Here is a 16,861-nt window from a genome sequence, read left to right as displayed (position 1 = left end):
CGCACACTTGAGGGGAAGATGCATCATTTCTGCAGGTCAATGGAAGAAACACCTGCAGACAGGGTACTCTCACCTCACCTCTGTCTTCATCAGCAGTTTGAGTTAGGCTGGTAAGGGAGATAGCCAGAAGATGTTTGCGCACTGAGGTGCTGGCATGGGAGGAGGTCTGGTCTCTACCTGATGAAGTTACAACCGCCTCAACTCCCTTACTCAGGGGTCAGGGTTCTCCATCAAGCTTAGCCCTTTGTCTTTTTCTCTGGAGTTGAAGACAAACTGACACTGGCCTGTTGGTGCCCTAAGGGCTTTGGACTCCTGGAAATTGTGAGTCCTTCTCTGCAGCACTCCTCCCTTCGTGTTGCTCTATCCTTGGGAGTGTTCTGGATGACAGTGCTATATGAGGGACCCATAGGAATGTCACTAGTGGGGCAACTGGGGTGTATCCTGGGCAGCACCAGTAACTCCCAGAAGTCATGGTCCTCCAGCACTGTAGGCTAACTGGGGGTGGGGGGGAGCACAAAAGGCAAGGCTATTGGCCTCAGGGTGCTAATGGGAGGTAGTCATAAGACCAGGATGTCTAGACGAGGAAATAAAACTCAGTTGCTTCTATGGGCGTTGTAGACACTGTAGGAAGAAACAAATCATTTCCTGGGAGTAAGAGGAGGAAAGGGACACAATGGCAGAGATCCAGTCTGATTCTGGAAAGAAAAAAGAAAAAAAGATTTTTCTTAGATTTTCCTTTAAAATGGCTTTTGGAATATTCAAGCCAACTAACTCATCATTACCATTCCTATCTAATGGGTCAGGAGGCACCCAGGTGATTCACATCCACAGTAACCAGAAACTATTTTTTTTTAACATCTTTACTGGAGTATAATTGCTTTACAATGTTGTTAGTTTCTGACGTATAACAGAGTGAATCAGCTATACGTATACATATATCCCCATATCGCCTCCCTCTTGTGTGTCCCTCCCACCCTCCCTATCCCACCCCTCTAGGTGGTCACAAAGCACCGAGCTGATCTCCCATACAACATTCATCTTCCTGCATCCTTACAGCCCCAAACATTTGATATGGATCATTTAAAAGCCGGCCACAGATAAACAAGTGGTAGCAGTTACGAGTACAAACTTAGCTCTTGGTATCTATGTGCCCTTGGGTACGTTACTTAACTTCTCTAAACCTTGGTTTCCTCATTTGAAAAAAGAGAATAACAACAGTACTTACCACAAAGGGTTGCTTTGAGGATTGAGATACTGTATGTGTCAAAGCTTTTAGTACACCAAAAGCAAGTGTCCAGAGTGCTGGGTTCAGTACCAGCAGCACAGTATCATCATCACCATCAACATCATCATCATCATCATTGCAGCTACCAGTTATTCAGTAGGGTGCCAGGCACCCTGCTTTAGCAAGCTTTAAATCATCCTTAAAATCCTACAAAATGGCCTATTTATCCCCTAAATAAGTGGCCCACTCACTATGAAAGTGGATCCCAAGGAAGGATGATGAGATTATAGAGATTTAAGCAGAAAAATGGAGGAAATTGTCAGGGGTCCATTCCTCACATGGGTCAGGATGCGATCTAAGTTCATGGCAGAGTGGTAAAGAGGAAGAAATATCAGGCTATGCTGTCCAGAGCCCACCACTCGTGTGAGTTGGGGCAATTCATTTAATGTCCCCGAACCTTGATTCTCTTCATCTGCAATTTGAGGATAAAGTAAAAATGTCTGCCTTGCCAAACTCACAGCACTGACCTGAGGATTACATGAGATACGGTACATAAACTTGATGTATGGAAGGTTTTATTATTACACCTACCATAGAAGCACAGGATCCATAATTTGGATTTCTGCTCTGCTCTTTCCCTCTTTTTTTCCTTTTTTTTTTTTTTTTTTTTGCGGTACGCGGGCCTCTCACTGTTGTGGGCTCTCCCGTTGCAGAGCACAGACTCCGGACGCACAGGCTCAGCAGCCATGGCTCACGGGCCCAGCCGCTCCGCGGCATGTGGGATCCTCCAGGACCGGGGCACAAACCCGTGCCCCTGCATCGGCAGGCGGACGCCCAACCACTGCGCCACCAGGGAAGCCCTCCCTCTTTCATTCAACCATTATTTATTATGCAGAAGCCCTATTCTCACACCACATCCTGCTCCATTTGTAAATCAATGTGTTGATAGGCATTCTGCTGTATATAATCAGACTTGTATGTGTCAGTCCTTTGCAGTCTGGCTAGTTGGGAATTTTTAGAAGCCATTATTTGATCTAAAAGCAGAGGACCAGCTCTGAGATCTGGTGACTCCACATGATATTCTAGGAAGCCCTGCTTGGCCTTGGCCATCACTGCTTCCTACAGAAATGCCTTCACTAAAGAGCCATTTATTATTCCCTCAGCTCTAACTGAAGCCTAATATTAAAAATGCCATTTGGGGGTTTCCCTGGTGGCGCAGTGGTTGAGAGTCCGCCTGCCGATGCCGGGGACACGGGTTCGTGCCCCGGTCCGGGAGGATCCCACGTGCCGCGGAGCGGCTGGGCCCGTGAGCCATGGCCGCTGAGCCTGCGCGTCCGGAGCCTGTGCTCCGCAACGGGAGAGGCCACAGCAGTGAGAGGCCCGCGTACCGCAAAAATAAATAAATAAATAAATAAATAAATAAATAAATAAATTTTTAAAAAAATGCCATCTGAAGGAACAATAGTGTAGCTTTAAGAGCTTGAAGGTTGGGAATCAGCAACATCTGACTCAAATCCTTTCTCCACCACTGTGGAACCTCCTAAATGTTAAGCCTTATGCTCTTTGAGCCCCAGTTTTTTCTTTTCTAAAGTGCACAGTTATGATTAGAATTAAATTAGGTAAAATATATATATATATATTTAGAGGAGTGCTGGCGCCTAGAGAGTACGCTACCAAAAAAAGGGTAAATTTTACCATAATTAATATTCATTAGAAAACATGTCAATACCTTCAGCCATTATCCACCATGGATGGTAGTAAGTCTATAATAGCAAGTGACCACGTGACAAACTGCTCTTAGAAATTAGAGGCAGGGAAAGAAGTCTCCCCTAAAGAATCACCTATTTACTAGACGAGTAAACTTATCTTTACTCATTTAGGAGAAAATATCGAAACCTTCTCTGCCTACAAAATCCCAGAGCTTCTCATGGAATCTGAACCCGAGCTGGCTTTGCTAAAGAATGGCATGAAGAAGCAGCATCCCGTGTCAGAGCTGTTCGCCAAGGTTCCACTGAGGGGGAAGCTGTCCTTGTTCCCAGCTCACTACAACCCAAAGCTGGTGCTGAGTGACCGGTCATGTGAGTGCCAGTGTGTACAGGGATGTCCAAGAGCTCAGTGTGGGGTGGGGGTGGCAGGATGAAGCCCCTGCCTTCAGAGAGACCCCAGTGTGATGGTGGAGGCATAGTCCATGTCCTTAAGGAGTCTCTATTCTGACTGGGGAGACAACAAAGTCCAAAACAGAATGCTATGTTTGGCTTTTTCTGCCCAGAGCCAAATTCAGTGGTCATTACAGGAAGCACTTTATCACATCCTTTCAATATAATTATCTCTTCCCTTTCCCTGTGTGGCTTCTGATCATTATAACTTCATTTTAACAGTCATATTAAGTACAAGTTTTTATTGTAATCTGTTACTTGAGCCCCCTTTTTAAAAGTAGGAGCATAAATAACTTAAAATTCTGGAAAATTATGAACTGAAGACAGTGGGGGTAGGTTTGCACCCCATCAGGACTGGGGAGTTTTGTTCCTATAACAGGCCCACAGGTCAGGCCTGGCTGTCACAGGTTCCTCTGCCCGGGCCTGGGTCTAAACACAGGACAGTCTCCACTACCACACCTGAGATACTTCCTTGAAAGGCAAATTCTCAGTGGCCTGTCCCAAATCTCTTGTGTCAGGATTTCCAGAGTTGTGGCCTTGGAAACTACAGGCTTAACAAGGAGCCCCATATGATTCATATCATCTGGGAAGTTTGGGAAACACCAGGCCCAGTTTTTCTCTGATGGTGGTAAGAGGACCAACAGAATCACCTAGAGGAGCTTCTTAAAATGCAGATTCCTGGGCCCCCAGTAGGACCTACTGAATAAGAATTTCCAGGAGCAGGTCTTGGAATATGCATTTTTATGAGCACCCAAAGTGATCCCTATGGGCTGATGTTCACTCGCCAGCCCTTCCACAGTGTGAGCTACAGGTCACGAGGGGGTCAGGTCAGACTGTCTGGTCACAGTCTGCTTTAGGTGGCAGGAGTGAAGGAGGTGATTAAAATGTATCTCCTTCCATAAGCAGCCAAGTAGCCCAGATCCCTCCACCATAGGCAATACTACGTTGTAGAGTTCTCCTAAGTTTTTACATATCACCTTCCTTTAGAAGCACTAACTTTCTGACAGAGGGCTCCCTTGCTATCTCTTTGGTCCTTTTACACAGTGGAATCAAAGCTTAAGGGTCAAAAAAAAAAAAAAAAAAGCTTAAGGGTCTTTGTTTCCAGATCTTCTCAGGCGCTACTGTCTTGTTGTTCCGTGCCCTCAGTACACTCCATCACAGGGCCAGCTCTCAGGGCAAGTGACCTGGACGTAGGCCAGGCTGGTAGAACACGAAAGGTGTGGAAATCAACCCCTCACGGTTGGCATGGTTCTACTTACGGGACCGGCATTTAGCGACTGTCTCAATTTCAGCCATGAGTGGAAGACAAGGCTAAGTGTACCTAAAGCAGTGGGGCCGGATCAGTCATAGCAGAAATACTCATTGCAAGGGGGTCACATTTTGACTGAGGTTAAGTCTTAATTGTCTACTTACCTGTATGTATTGATGAATCCATCAGTCCACCTACCTACCCAACGTTCTAGAAGTATATGTATAGTGCCTGCCAATGCACCAGACACATGAAGGGAATATGGATGGACCTACCTAGTTCCTCTCACATCCTCTTTGGCCAGAGGTCAGGCAGTGGCTGTATGCCTCCTGATCCTGTATACACCGGTCTCGCACAGCACTGGTATGGCTTCTGCCAGGCCTCGGATCCAGTCGGGCTGCAGTGGCAACCACCAGCAGGTCATTCAGGGAAACAGCATGGCTGTGAGAATTCTGCAAGAGGAGGAGGGAGGGCACATCCAGCTGCCTCATCTCGCCAGAGCTTCGGCTGCAGCAGTAGCACTCCCGGGGCAGGGAGGGGTTTTCTGGAAAGGCAAAGGCATTGGCCTCATCAGTCTGTGCTGCTGGACTCAGCACGAATTCCTGGCGAAGGCCACCTCCCACTAGGGTCTCCCACTGAAAACTGGCGGAAGCTGCTGAATCAGAATCAGCCACTGTGCCTTTCCTCCAAACAGTTTCTCTTCCCTGTTTTGTTCTGTTTTTTTTCAAACTTAACACCCCCAACTTGTACAGGCTCAGCTGAGTGGGCCTCATCTGAATGAGAACAGAAAAGATTGAAGAGGGTACTTAGACATAGCTCTACTTTTATCATTTTTTTGCTTTCCCAATAAGACTAGAGACTCCCTAAGAACAAAAACTATGTCTCCACCATCAGACCGGGGTCTCCCTGAAGGCAAGGACTACAGTCCCCCTCAGATGGGGCATTCCCCAAGATTAGGACAGGTTCTGTTGGTTTCTCCATCCCCTAAGCTCTTCGCACATCCCTGCACACTGGCACTCACGTGATTTGTCACTCAGCACCAGCTCTGAGTTGTAGTGAGCTGGGAACAAGGACAGCTTCCCCCTCAGTGGAACCTTGGCGAACAGCTCTGACACGGGATGCTGCTTCTTCAGGCCATTCTTTAGCAAAGTCCAGCTTGGGTTCAGACTCCTTGAGAAGCTCTGGGATTTTGTAGGCAGAGAATTGTTTGATAATTTTTCCTGGATGAGGTGCCAAGGCATCTGCTGCTGCTTGCATTTAAAGGAGGCTCTCCTGTCCATCTCTGAGCTACTGCACTCAGAGCTGGTTCCCATGGTCACCCCTAGCAGAGACTGGGTGGTGTCTGAGACCTGGGTGGTGGATTCTGGGAAGGTTTCTACTGAGGTTAGAGGCTGAAAAAGAAAATGGTCCAAAATGAGATTGTGGAAAGCAAAGGGCTCCCTCCTATGCCATTTTTAATTAAAACAAACAGATGAAGAGCTGAGTTCATAAGCAGCAAGAAAGGTTTTGGTTAGAACAGTTTCTGAACCATGAACTGGTTAAACACTAGTGCAGAAGATGGTGGGGAGTGTCCACAGAGCTTCCTCTGGAGGTCTTTAAACATGAGATAGATTTTATTTATTTATTTATTTATTTTTTTAACATCTTTATTGGAGCATAATTGCTTTACAATGGTGTGTTAGTTTCTGCTTTATAACAAAGTGAATCAGTTACACATATACATATGTTCCCATATCTCTTCCCTCTTGCATCTCCCTCCCTCCCACCCTCCCTATCCCACCCCTCTAGGTGGTCACAAACCACCGAGCTGATCTCCCTGTGCTATGCGGCTCTTCCCACTAGGTATCTATTTACGTTTGGTAGTGCATATATGTCCATTCCACTCTCTCACTTCGTCACAGCTTACCCTTCCCCCTCCCCATATCCTCAAGTCCATTCTCTAGTAGGTCTGTGTCTTTATTCCCATCTTACCCCTAGGTTCTTCATGACCTTTTTTTTTTTCTTAGATTCCATATATATGTGTTAGCATACGGTATTTGTTTTTCTCTTTCTGACTTACTTCACCCTGTATGACAGACTCTAGGTCCATCCACCTCACTACAAATAACTCAATTTCATTTCTTTTTATGGCTGAGTAATATTCCATTGTAAATATGTGCCACATCTTCTTTATGCATTCATCTGTTGATGGACACTTAGGTTGCTTCCATGTCCTGGCTATTATAAATAGAGCTGCAATGAACATTTTGGTACATGACTCTTTTTGAATTATGGTTTTCTAAACATGAGATAGATTTTAAACCCTGGAGACCGGTAATCAGAGAAATAGGTATTATTTCACAGCTATTAGACTGGCAAAAATTAGAAAGCTGGATATCAGTATTGGTGGGAAGCGGGGGTGTCTCACGCACTGCTGATGAGAATGTAGGCTGGTCCAGCCATTCTGGTGAACCATCTAGAAATACTTGGTTAGATAAGATTGCAAATACCCTGTGACCCAGCAATTCTGCTCCTAGCTATATATGCTAAATAAGTTATTAGATTGCTCCTTTTAAACAAGTACACCAAGGTTCCCAGCAACATTATTCACAATAGCCAAAAGTGGACACAACCCAAATGTCCACCAACAAATGAATGGATTAAAAAAATGTGTATCCACAAAATGGAATATTATTTAGCCTTAAAAAGGAAGGAAATTCTGATACACGCTACAACATAAATGAACTTTGAACACTTTACGCTAAGTGAAATAAACCAGACACAGAAGTACAAATATTGTATGACTCTATTTATATGAGCTACCTAGAGTCCTGATAGAGACAGAAAATACAACAGAGAGGAACAAAATAAGGCAGGAAAGATATCTGAAGAAATAATGGAGAGAAACTTCTCAAATTTGGTGGAAGACATCAATTTACAAAACCAATAAGCTCAAGAATCCTAAATAGGATAAATACAAATAAAACTACATCATATTGCATTTCAAATTGCTGAAATTCAGAGATAAAGAGAGCAGCCAGAGAAAAATGACACATTACATACATGGGACAATGATATGAATACAGTTAATTTATCATTAAAAAAGAAAAAGAAGAAGAATATCAGAAGAACTGGAACAGCATTTTTAAAGTGCTTCAAGAATAATGTTAACCCAGAATTCTAGGTCCAACAAAAATCTCCTTCAAAATGAAGGCTTTTAAATAAAGACATTTTCAGATAAACAAAAACAGAAAATTCATCATTAGTATACAGATGTGCACTACAATAAATACTAGTAATGTATGTTAGTACAAAAGAGAGAATAAGTTTCCCATATTTAAAATAAAGTACAACGTTACCTCTAAGTAGATTCTGACAAGCTGAAGATGAATATTGCAATCCATAGAATAACACCCCCCCAAAAAGGCAAAAAGTTATAACTAAAAAGATGACGGAGAAATTAAAACTAACAAATACTCACTTTTTGATTAATCCAAAAGAAGGCAGAAAAGGAGGAACACGGGGAAAAAGCAGAAACAGAAAAGATATGTATAGAAAACAAATGGAATTTCAGCCCTAAATCGTATTAATAACTACATTAAATGAAAATGGAGTAAACACTCCAATTATAAGGCAGATGTTGTCACAATGGATAAGAAAGCAAGACCAACTTATGTCTGTGTATAAGAGAAATCCTTTAAATATAATGAGAAAAGTGAGTTGAAATTAAAAGAATTTTTTAAAAAAGATATACCATGCAAACACTAACCATAACCAGCTGGAGTGGTTATATTAATACCAAACAAAATAAATTCTAGGACAAGGAGTATTACCTAGGATAAAGAAGATTTTATCATTTCGTGATGATAAAAGGGTCACTACATCAAAAAGACAAAATAATTATAAATGTGTACCTAATAAAAGAGCTTCAAAACATATGAAACAAAAACTGACAGAACAAAAGGTAGAAATAAACAAATCCACAATTGGGGTTGAGGTTTTAACATCCATCTCTCAGCAACTGATATAAAAAGTAGAAACCAAATCAGTCTAGATATGGAAAATCTAAGTGATGCTGTCAACCAGAGTGATCTAATTGATTCATAGGACACTATACTCAGCAACTGTAGAACACACATTCTTTTCAAGTGCACATGAAACATTCATCAAGATAAATCATTTGCTGGGCCGTAAAATGTCTTGATAAATTTTAACAAAGCATTTCTACTAATCGCAAAAGAATTAAATTAGAAATTAATAACCATAAGATACCTAGAAAATCCCTAAATATTAAAAAATTAAACAATATACTTCTAGATCACCCATGGAACAAAAATGAAATCACAAGGAAATTAGGAAATATTTCAAACAATGATAATAAAAATGCAACATATCAAAATTTGTGGGATGCAGATAAACTAGTGTTTACAGGGATATTTATAGTGCTAAACACATATTAGAAAGGAAGAAAGGCTTACAATAAATAATCTAACTTTCTACTTTAAAAGGCTGGAAAATGGTGATCGAATTAAACTAAAAGCTAGTAGAAAAAAAAGGAAATAATAAAGATAATACTGGAAAGCAATGAAATAGAAAATAAACCATAGAGAAAATTAACAAAGCTTAAAGCTGGTTCTTTACTTAATAAAATGGATAAGCCCATAGTAAGATCAAGATAAAAAAAAGAGGAAATAGAAATTGCTTTTATCATCCATGAAAGAGGGGCTATCACTACGGATCATGCAGACATCAAAGGGATAAGGAAATTTAAAACAATGAGAAGGGACAGTAGTCTTGGTTCTAGCTGAGATGGATTAAGCATACTGCATCTGTCTCTCCCACTGACTGTTCCTATAAAACCTGCACAGAATGCATGCATAGAGTAGCTATCCGACAATTCTGAAAAGTAAACAGTAGCAGGCAGATTGAGGAAGATGAGAATTTAAAGTGACAGCAAGAGAGCAGTGAGTCTACTGTTTTTCCTCCAGTATCCTCTGACCTGAACTCAAGGCAATTCAAAACTCAAAAGTGGCTACTGGGGAGTAGACAGAGAAAGCTCTATGAGAAGCCCTATAGTTGTGGCTCAAAGACCTTTTTTTCTTCTTTTCTTTTCTCCGCTCTCTGTACCCCCATGTCCATGATGAAATCCTGAGGTGGATTTCGGTAATTAATAGAACTCAGTGATTAACAGAACTAGTGTACAGAAATTAATAAGAATATAGAAGAACTGAACAACATCAGCAACCAAATAGATCTAATTGACTCACTACCCAACAGCAGCAAAAATGGACATTCTTTTGAAGTGCACGTGAAACATTCTCCAAAAGAGACCATATTCTGGGGCTTCCCTGGTGGCGCAGTGGTTGAGAGTCCGCCTGCCGATGCAGGGGACGCGGGTTCGTGCCCTGGTCCGGGAGGATCCCGCATGCCGCGGAGCGGCTGGGCCCGTGAGCCATGGCCGCTGAGCCTGTGCATCCGGAGCCTGTGCTCCGCAACGGGAGAGGCCACAACAGGGAGAGGCCCGCGTACCGCAAAAAAAAAAAAAAGACCATATTCTGAGTCATAACACAAACTTTAACGAATTTAAAAGAACTGAAATCATATAAAGTATGTTCTCTGACGATATGGAATTAAAGTAGAAATCAGTAACAGAAAAACACCAGGAAAATCTCCCAACAACTGAAAATTAAACAACACATTTCGCAATTGCCAAGATATGGAAGCAACCTAAGTATCCATCAACAGACGAATGGATAAAGAAGATGTGGTCTATATTTACAATGGAATATTACTTAGCTATAAAAAAAATGAAATTTTGCCATTTGCAGTAACATGGAGGGACTTAGAGGACATTCGGCTAAGTGAAATAAGTCAGACAGAGAAAGACAAATACTGTACGATATCACTTATATGTAGACTCTAAAAAATACAACAAACTAGTGGATATAAAAAAAAAAAAGAAGCAGATTCACAGATATAGAGAATAAACTAGTGGCTACCAGTGGGGAGAGGGAAGGGGTGAGGGGCAATATAGGGGTAGGGGATTAAGAAATACAAACTATTAGGTACAAAATAAGATACAAGGATATATTGCACAACATGGGGAATATAGCCAATATTTTACAATAACAATAAATGGAGTATAACCTTTAAAAACTGTGAATCACTATACTGTATACCTGTAATTTATATAATATTGTACAGCAACTATACTTCAATAAAAATAAAATTTTTTAAATTAAAAAAACCCCTACATTTCTAAATAACCCATGGGTCATAAAGAAAATCTCAAGTGAAATTATAAAATATTTTAGACTAAATGAAAATGAAAACATATCAAAATTTGTGGTACCTAGCTAAAGTTGTTCTTAGAAATTTATAGCATTAAATGTTTTTATTAGGGAAGAAGGTCTTAATCAACATTCTAAGCTTCCCCCGTAAGAAATTAGAAAAAAGAAAAGAAAAATAATCCAAAGCAAGCAGAACATAAGTATTAATAAGGGCAGAAATCAGTGAAATAAAAAACTGGAAAATAATAGAAAAAAAATGAAACAAAAACCCAGTTCTTCTAAAAGAATTAACTGATAAACTCCTAGCAACACTTACCAAGAAAAAAAAGAGAGTGAAAGAACAAACAAATTACCCATATCAGGAATGAAAGAGAGGGTATCACTACAAACTCTGCAGACATTCCAAGGATAATAGGGAACTACAATAAACAACTCTTCACATATAAATCCAACAACTTAGATAAATTGAACTGATACCTTAAAAACCACAAACCACCAAAACTCACTCAAAATAAAATACATAACATTAAAGAAATTGAATTGTAGTTTAAAATATTCCAGAAAAGAAATCTCCAGGCCAAGATAATTTTACTGGAGAACTCTAACCGAATATTTAAATAAGAAATAATGATAATTCTACACAATCTCTTCCAGAAAACAGAAGAGGAGGGAACACTTCCCAATGTATTTTATGGAGCTAACAGACCAAAAAAAAAAAAAAGTAAAAGAAGAAAAAACACCCCTATAAACTAACATCTCTTATGAACACAGACATAAAAATCCTCAACAAAACATTAGCAAGTTGAATCCAGCAATGCAGAAAAAGAACAATACATCATGGCTAAGTGGGGTTTATTCCAGGAATGTAAGACTGGCTCAAAAATTAATCAATGATGGGACTTCCCTGGCACTCCTCTGCACTTTCACTGCACGGGACATGGGTTTGATCCCCGGTCCAGGAACTAAGATCCTGCACGTTGTGAGATGTGGCCCCCCAAAATATATATAATAATAATAATCAGTGTAATCTACCATATTAACAGTCTAAAGTAGAAAAACTATATGATACTATCAACTGATACCAAAAAAGCACTTGACAAAATTCAACATCCATTCATGATTAAAAACAATTCTCAGCAAACTAGGAATAGAAGTGAACATCTTCAACCTAGTAAAGAATATCTACAAAAACCCTACAGCTAACACCATACTTAACGATAAAAGACTGGAATGTTTCCCCTTTAAGACTGGAAACAGGGCAAGGATATCTGTTCTCTCCACTCCTGTTCAACACTGTACTAGAAATCCCAGCCAGGCAATAAGGTAAGAAAAAGAAATAAAAGGCATAAAGATTGGAAAGAAGGAAGTAAAAACCATCTTTATTTGAAGATGACATACTTGTTTGATGAAAATCCTACAGAATCAACAACAAAAATCCTTACTAGAATTTATAAGGCACCCAAGCAATTCAGTGAGAAAAGAAAGTCTTTCAATAAATAGTGTAGTAACTAGATGTGCATATGGGGAAAAAAACCTAGTGCCCATCACCTAGCACACTCAAAAGTTAATTTGAAACGGATCATGGAACTATACACAAAGCTAAAGCTATAAAGCTTTTAGAAAAAACCTAGGAGAATATCTTTGTGACCTGAGAGTGCATGAAAATTTCTTATATAGGACACAGAAAGCAAAAACCATAAAAGAAAAATTGATAAGCTTCATCAAAATTAAGTTTTTTCGGGCTTCCCTGGTGGCGCAGTGGTTGAGAGTCCGCCTGCCGATGCAGGGGACACGAGTTCGTGCCCCGGTCCGGGAAGATCCCACATGCCACGGAGCGTCTGGGCCCGTGAGCCGTGGCCGCTGAGCCTGCGCATCCGGAGCCTGTGCTCCGCAACGGGAGAGGCCACAGCAGCGAGAGGCCCGCATACCGCAAAAAAAAAAAAAAAAAAATTAAGTTTTTTCACTAATCAAAAAACACTATCAAGAAAAAGAATAGGCAAGTTTCCAGACTATATAAATCATTCCTACAACACAATAGTAAAAACATAAATAATCCCATTTCTTAAAAGGGAGGAAGGCAAAAACTTGAACAGACTCTCCATAAAGAAACATACAAGAATGACCATTAAGCATTTGACAAAGTGCTTGACATGCTTAATCATCAGAGAAATGCAAATTAAAACCGCAATAAGAAATCACAACATAGCCATTAGAGGGGCTAAAATTTAAAAGACAGATAGCACCAAATGTTGACAAATGTGGAGCAATTGGTACTTTCATTCATTGTTGGCTGAAATGTACAAAAGATACAATCACTTTAAATAAAGACTTTGGAGTTTCTTATAAAGTTATACATAGATCTACCCTTTGACCTAGTAATCCTTCTTCTAGGTAATTATCCAAGAGAAATGAAAACTATGTCCGCAAAAAGACTTGTCCAGGAACGTTCATAAGAGCTTTAATCACAATAGCAATAAAAGAATAAAAACTGGGAACAACCCAAATGTCCATCAACAGGAGAATGATAAAAAAAACCTACAGTGTATTTGTACAATGGAACACAATTCAGCAATAAAGAAGAACAAACAACTGATATACCCAACAACATGAATGAATCTCACAGATATAATACTGAACTAAAGAAGTCAGACTCAAAAGAATATATACTATATTATTCCATTTGCACAAAATTCTAGAACAGGCAAAACTACTCTAAGATGGAAAAAGTCAGAATCAGGATAGTGGATGCCTTGGGGAGGGATGCAGGGAGCAGGAGGGCAATTGCCTAGGAATGGGCAGGAGGGAACTTTGGGGAAATATCAGAAAGTTCTATATTGTTATAGGGATATGGATTACACAGGTGTATTTATTTGTCAGAATTGTACAGTTAAGATTTTAGCATTTGAATGCATGTAACTTTAATCTTAAAAAAAGAAAAAGTGGGGCTCAGTAAGAAAAAAAATAGGACATAGAATGAAATAAATAACCCAATCACATTTAAACAGATTTTAAATGCGTGTATTTTAAAAAATCCCTTCTTGGGACTTCCCTGGCGGTCCAGTGGTTAAGACTCCATGCTTCCACTGCAGGGGGCATGGGTTAGATTCCCTGCTCGGGGAACTAAGATCCTGCATGCCACACAGAGTGACCAAAAATTTTTTTAAATAAAAATTACAAAAAAATTTAGAAATCCCTTCTTTACAAGGAAACAAACTAACAAAAGATGGTGGATAGATGAATGGGAGGTGAGCATAGGGATAAAGGGACAAGTAAATAAACAAAACAGTCAAAGGCTTTGAATGAACCAAGTATGATACAACATCCTGAACCAATGATTTTGATTAAATCAACATGAAATCCAAAAAAGAAAAAAAAATAATGAATTATTGTTAGCTGCCTTATTTTTTAAATCTCTTTAGTGTTAAGTAGTACTGCTTTAAGCCTTAGGTTAATGCAAAAAGAACAAGGGCAGTCTTAAGAAGTAGTTATATTAAAATATTAGCTAATGCGTACTGACTCCTGTGTGATAAACACCACCCGTGGATCCACTTTCGTGGATCCTTTCATTTAATCCTCACAATGATCCACTGGTAGGTACTATTATGAAAACACCATTTTTTAGATGGGGAAACTGAGGCTTAGGGAGATTACAGTGACTAGGTGGGAGTCATGTATATAATAAAAGGAGACCCCAGGATCTAAACAGTGGCAGCCAGATTCCCCAAAGTATACTCTTTACTCATTATTATTATTTTAAAATTTTATTTATTTTTGGCTGCGTTGGGTCTTCGTTGCTGCACGCGGGCTTTCCCTAGTTGTGGCGAGCGGGGGCTACTCTTCGTTGAGGTGTGTGAGCTTCTCCTTGCGGTGGCTTCTCTTGTTGCGGAGCACAGGCCCTAGGCACGCAGGCTTCAGTAGTTGTGGCTCACATAAACCCACATAATGTAAAACTTACCATCATAACCATTTTTAAGTGTACAGTATAGTAGTGTTAATTATATGCACACTGTTGTGCAACACATCTCTAGAACCTTTTTAACTTGCAAAACTGAAACTTATACCCATTAAACACCATTTTGTTTCTGCCTCTCCACAGCCCCTGGCAACCACCCTTCTACCTTTTGTTTCTAAGAGTGTGACTACTCTAGATACCTCATATAGGTGGAATCATGCAGTATTTGTCTTTTCGTGACTGGCTGATTTCACTTTGGAGAAATGTCTATTTAAGCCTCTACCTATTTTTTTTTTTTTTTTTTTTTGCAGTACGCGGGCCTCTCACTGTTGTGGCCTCTCCCGTTGCCGAGCACAGGCTCTGGACGCGCAGGCTCAGCGGCCATGGCTCACGGGCCCAGCCGCTCCGCCGCATGTGGGATCTTCCCGGACCGGGGCACGAACCCGTGTCCCCTGCATCGGCAGGCGGACTCTCAACCACTGCGCCACCAGGGAAGCCCCTACCCATTTTTTAATCGGGTTGTTTTGTTGTTGTTGTCATTGTGAATTGTTAAGAGTTCTTCATATATTCTGGATATTAACCCCTTATCAGATATATGGTTTGCAAATGTTTTCTCCCATTCCACAGGTTGCCTTTTCATTTTGTTGACTGTTTAAGTCTGACATAGTCCCACTTATCTACTTTTGCTTCTGTTGCCTGTGGGGTTGGTGTCATATCCAAGAAATCATTGCCAAATCCAATGTGATGAAACTCCAAAGCATACTCTCATAAAGGTGTTTATCAAACCACGGTTGCAAACCTACCAGTAGGTCAGGAAATTAATTTAGTGGACTGTAACGGGTGTTATTTTCTTAAATAATTCTACAGCATTTCTGTTGATTGATTGATTGATTGATTGGCTGTGTTGGGTCTTCGTTTCTGTGCGAGGGCTTTCTCTAGTTGCAGCGAGCGGGGGCCACTCTTCATCACGGTGCGCGGCCCTCTCACTGTCGCAGCCTCTCTTGTTGCAGAGCACAGGCTCCAGACGTGCAGGCTCAGCAGCTGTGGCTCACGGGCCCAGTTGCTCCACGGCATGTGGAATCTTCCCAGACCAGGGCTCGAACCCGTGTCCCCTGGACCGGCAGGCAGACTCTCAACCACTGTGCCACCAGGGAAGCCCATGTAATGGGTATTTTTAAAAGAACAGAATGAGTCACTATATGCAGTGTGGCTAAGCACTGTTTTAGAAACTCTTCTCCGATTGTATGTGTGTGTATGTGACGGACTATGAAATAAAATGAATTTCTACTATGGGCTATGGTTAGAAATTTGAAAAACATTGCACTACTCTACACTGCACTTGGACCAAGCAAAGACCCAACAACGCGGAAGATTTTCCAGTAGTTATAGTAGAGCCATCACATAGCTCTTGGTGGGCCTAAGTATGATGAACACAAAAGAACCTGTGTTAGCATTGTTGGTACTACATTCATGTGGCAACTTAGTTTCTAGAAAAATAGAAAATCAACTGTCATATTAAATTAATATTTTATGCAAATTTTATTGGTGCTACTTGTTTTGCTTTGCAGTTGCATAAGAGCTATATAGGTGCAAAGGTTTTATATCTGGTTTTATGCTTGTATATATTTATACAAATAACTTAAGTTTACAATTGGAATCTAAAAGAGCTTTCTTTCCTTCAAAAGGTGCCCGTACAACAATGGAGTTTGAAAAACACTGTTTAGGTCGTGGACTGGGTTCAACAATATCCCCCCCAAAATTCATGTACACCCACAGCCTCAGAATGTGACCTTATTTGGAAATAGGATCTTTGCAGATCTCAAGTTAAAATAAGCTCATAGTGGATTGGGGTTAGGGGCTTCCCTGGTGGCGCAGTGGTTGAGAGTCCGCCTGCCGATGCAGGGGACGCGTGTTCGTGCCCCCGTCCGGGAAGATCCCACATGCCCTGGAGCAGCTGGGCCCGTGAGCCATGGCCGCCGAGCCTGCGCGTCCGGAGCCTGTGCTCCGCAA

General features: G+C 40.9%; 1 protein-coding gene across 1 annotated transcript in view; it reads right to left on the bottom strand.

The window, feature by feature from the left end:
* Nucleotides 1-4,905: 4,905 nt before the first annotated feature.
* The window catches only part of TTLL6 (tubulin tyrosine ligase like 6), a 26,321-nt gene continuing 14,365 nt past the window's right edge, over nucleotides 4,906-16,861 (bottom strand). The window contains exons 11-12 of the mRNA XM_028499843.1: nucleotides 5,652-6,021; nucleotides 4,906-5,174 (exon numbers count right to left, since the gene is read on the bottom strand). Of these exons, the coding sequence (XP_028355644.1) occupies nucleotides 4,906-5,174; nucleotides 5,652-6,021 (639 nt within the window). The remainder of the gene's footprint in view (nucleotides 5,175-5,651; nucleotides 6,022-16,861) is intronic.

Source organism: Physeter macrocephalus, chromosome 14, assembly GCF_002837175.3.
Source record: "Physeter macrocephalus isolate SW-GA chromosome 14, ASM283717v5, whole genome shotgun sequence".
Lineage (NCBI taxonomy): Eukaryota > Metazoa > Chordata > Mammalia > Artiodactyla > Physeteridae > Physeter > Physeter macrocephalus.
Note: the sequence above shows the minus strand (reverse complement) of the source record. Positions and strands in the feature narration are given on the sequence as shown.